Source organism: Pseudochaenichthys georgianus, chromosome 24 (assembly GCF_902827115.2).
Source record: "Pseudochaenichthys georgianus chromosome 24, fPseGeo1.2, whole genome shotgun sequence".
Lineage (NCBI taxonomy): Eukaryota > Metazoa > Chordata > Actinopteri > Perciformes > Channichthyidae > Pseudochaenichthys > Pseudochaenichthys georgianus.
In genome coordinates, this window is record NC_047526.1 from 33,067,045 (window position 1) to 33,068,748 (window position 1,704).

Genomic DNA, 1,704 nt, shown 5'->3' on the forward strand with positions numbered 1-1,704 from the left:
GTGCTACATAAAAAAAACTAATAATTATAATAATTCCTTAAGGCCTTCAGTAAGAGAATAAAAAACCAACAAATAAAAATAACATTAGTATAAATGGATTATAAACTGGTACCAGAGGCAGAATGTATATTTTACAATCACGTTTTAAAAGTAACCAGTAGAGTGCAGTGCCGTTTTAATACACCTTGGGTGAACCGGAACATAAACAGACCCTGAATCAGTTCCTCTGCAAGCTAAAACCACATTTGACAGGAAGTAAAACATTGATTTATTCCCCTGCAGCACTGCAAATAAATCCCACGTTTTCATGATCTGAAGCCCAGTTGTGGAAGTTAAAGAAGCCTCACTACTGTCAATCTCCACAACATCGGGTGAACCGGAAAATAAACAGACCCTGAATCGGTTCCTGTGCACGCTTAAAAACAAAACAAACATGGCTGCTACAGGAGCCGGTTCTCCGGGGCGGCTGGTCCAGTATGTGGTCGTCCGGACGGACCTGGTGCACCAGCTGTCCTGGCCCCTGGGAGCCGTGATCACCCAGGCCTGCCACGCCGCTACGGCCGCCATACACCTCCACTACCGGGACCCGGAGACCCAGCAGTACCTGGAGGAGCTGGATTCCATGCACAAGGTGGTGCTGGGGGTAAGCACGCCGAACTACATTCATATTTTTGGTGAATTGAATGTGTACAGTGTTATATGGTTCATCACAAAATATGTTATGATCAGTTCAATAGTGTTTGGTTAGTTGTGTTATTCGGCAACATTCATTTAACTATAAAGGGAAACTAATTTGACTTAAAAGTGTTATTTAGACCAGTTTGAACGAACTACACAGCAATATTCTAGTGTTCTATGTTAGTGTGCACAGTTCCTCACAACACATCCAATAGCACATTATAATCTAGTATGGTTCATTGTTTTATTCGGCAATATTCAATTTACTATAAAGTGTTGTTTTTTTACCGATTTGAACGAGCTACACAATAAAAAAAAAGTTCCACTATTTTTTTTCTTCCCCCCCACTATTTGTAACTGGTTATTGTTTAATGTCTTATATATATTTATGTTGCATTGTTGAAGGAGACTGGCACTTCATATTTGTATTGCCTTAACTACACTGTATGACACGTGAAAATAGGGCACAGAGTGGTGCCTCGCTCACTGTAACTGTGTGGGTGTTTTTCTCCAGGCTCCAGACGAGGCAGCCCTCTCTAATCTAGCAGAGACTCTAACAAAGGCCGGTGTGGCCCACAAGCTGTGGATCGAACAACCAGAGAACGTCCCCACCTGCCTGGCTCTGAAGCCGTGTGCCAAAGAGACCGTCCAGCCGCTGCTGCGCAAGTTCAAACTCTTCAAATGAGGGCCTTTTTTAAAGACATTGTCCCGCTACGCACTACAGAGCATATCAGGATCTAATTTCATCTATAAAAGGAAAACATCTGTGCATCCAAACATCTGTAATGTTGAAGATTAAAGTGGAGAATATATGGAGTTCTTTTCTGGATTATTTTGTTCGGATGAAAACCCTCAAAAGTGGCATTACTTCTGCAGTATTTACATTGCAACTTAACTTGGAGAGATACAACAATTCCATGTTTGTACACCGTGCACTACATACAGTTTGTGGACCTGCGTTACCTCCAATCCCTCCTTTTTGATCATTGCTCAAATGCAATAATCTTGAAAACAGTCTTGGTTGTG

General features: G+C 41.8%; 1 protein-coding gene across 1 annotated transcript; it reads left to right on the forward strand.

The window, feature by feature from the left end:
- Nucleotides 1-224: 224 nt before the first annotated feature.
- ptrhd1 (peptidyl-tRNA hydrolase domain containing 1) lies at nt 225-1,494 on the forward strand. Its single transcript, XM_034076386.1, has 2 exons — nt 225-643; nt 1,193-1,494. The coding sequence occupies exons 1-2, from the start codon at nt 434-436 to the stop codon at nt 1,361-1,363; spliced, it is 381 nt and encodes a 126-aa protein (XP_033932277.1). The 5' UTR covers nt 225-433; the 3' UTR covers nt 1,364-1,494.
- Nucleotides 1,495-1,704: the final 210 nt, after the last annotated feature.

Excerpts from the sequence above, each read along its gene's own strand:
- ptrhd1 (XM_034076386.1), top strand. The coding sequence starts at position 434 with ATGGCTGCTACAGGAGCCGGTTCTCCGGGGCGGCTGGTCCAGTATGTG. Across the intron at positions 644-1,192 it reads TGCACAAGGTGGTGCTGGGG|GCTCCAGACGAGGCAGCCCT; the intron begins GTAAGCACGCCG and ends GTTTTTCTCCAG.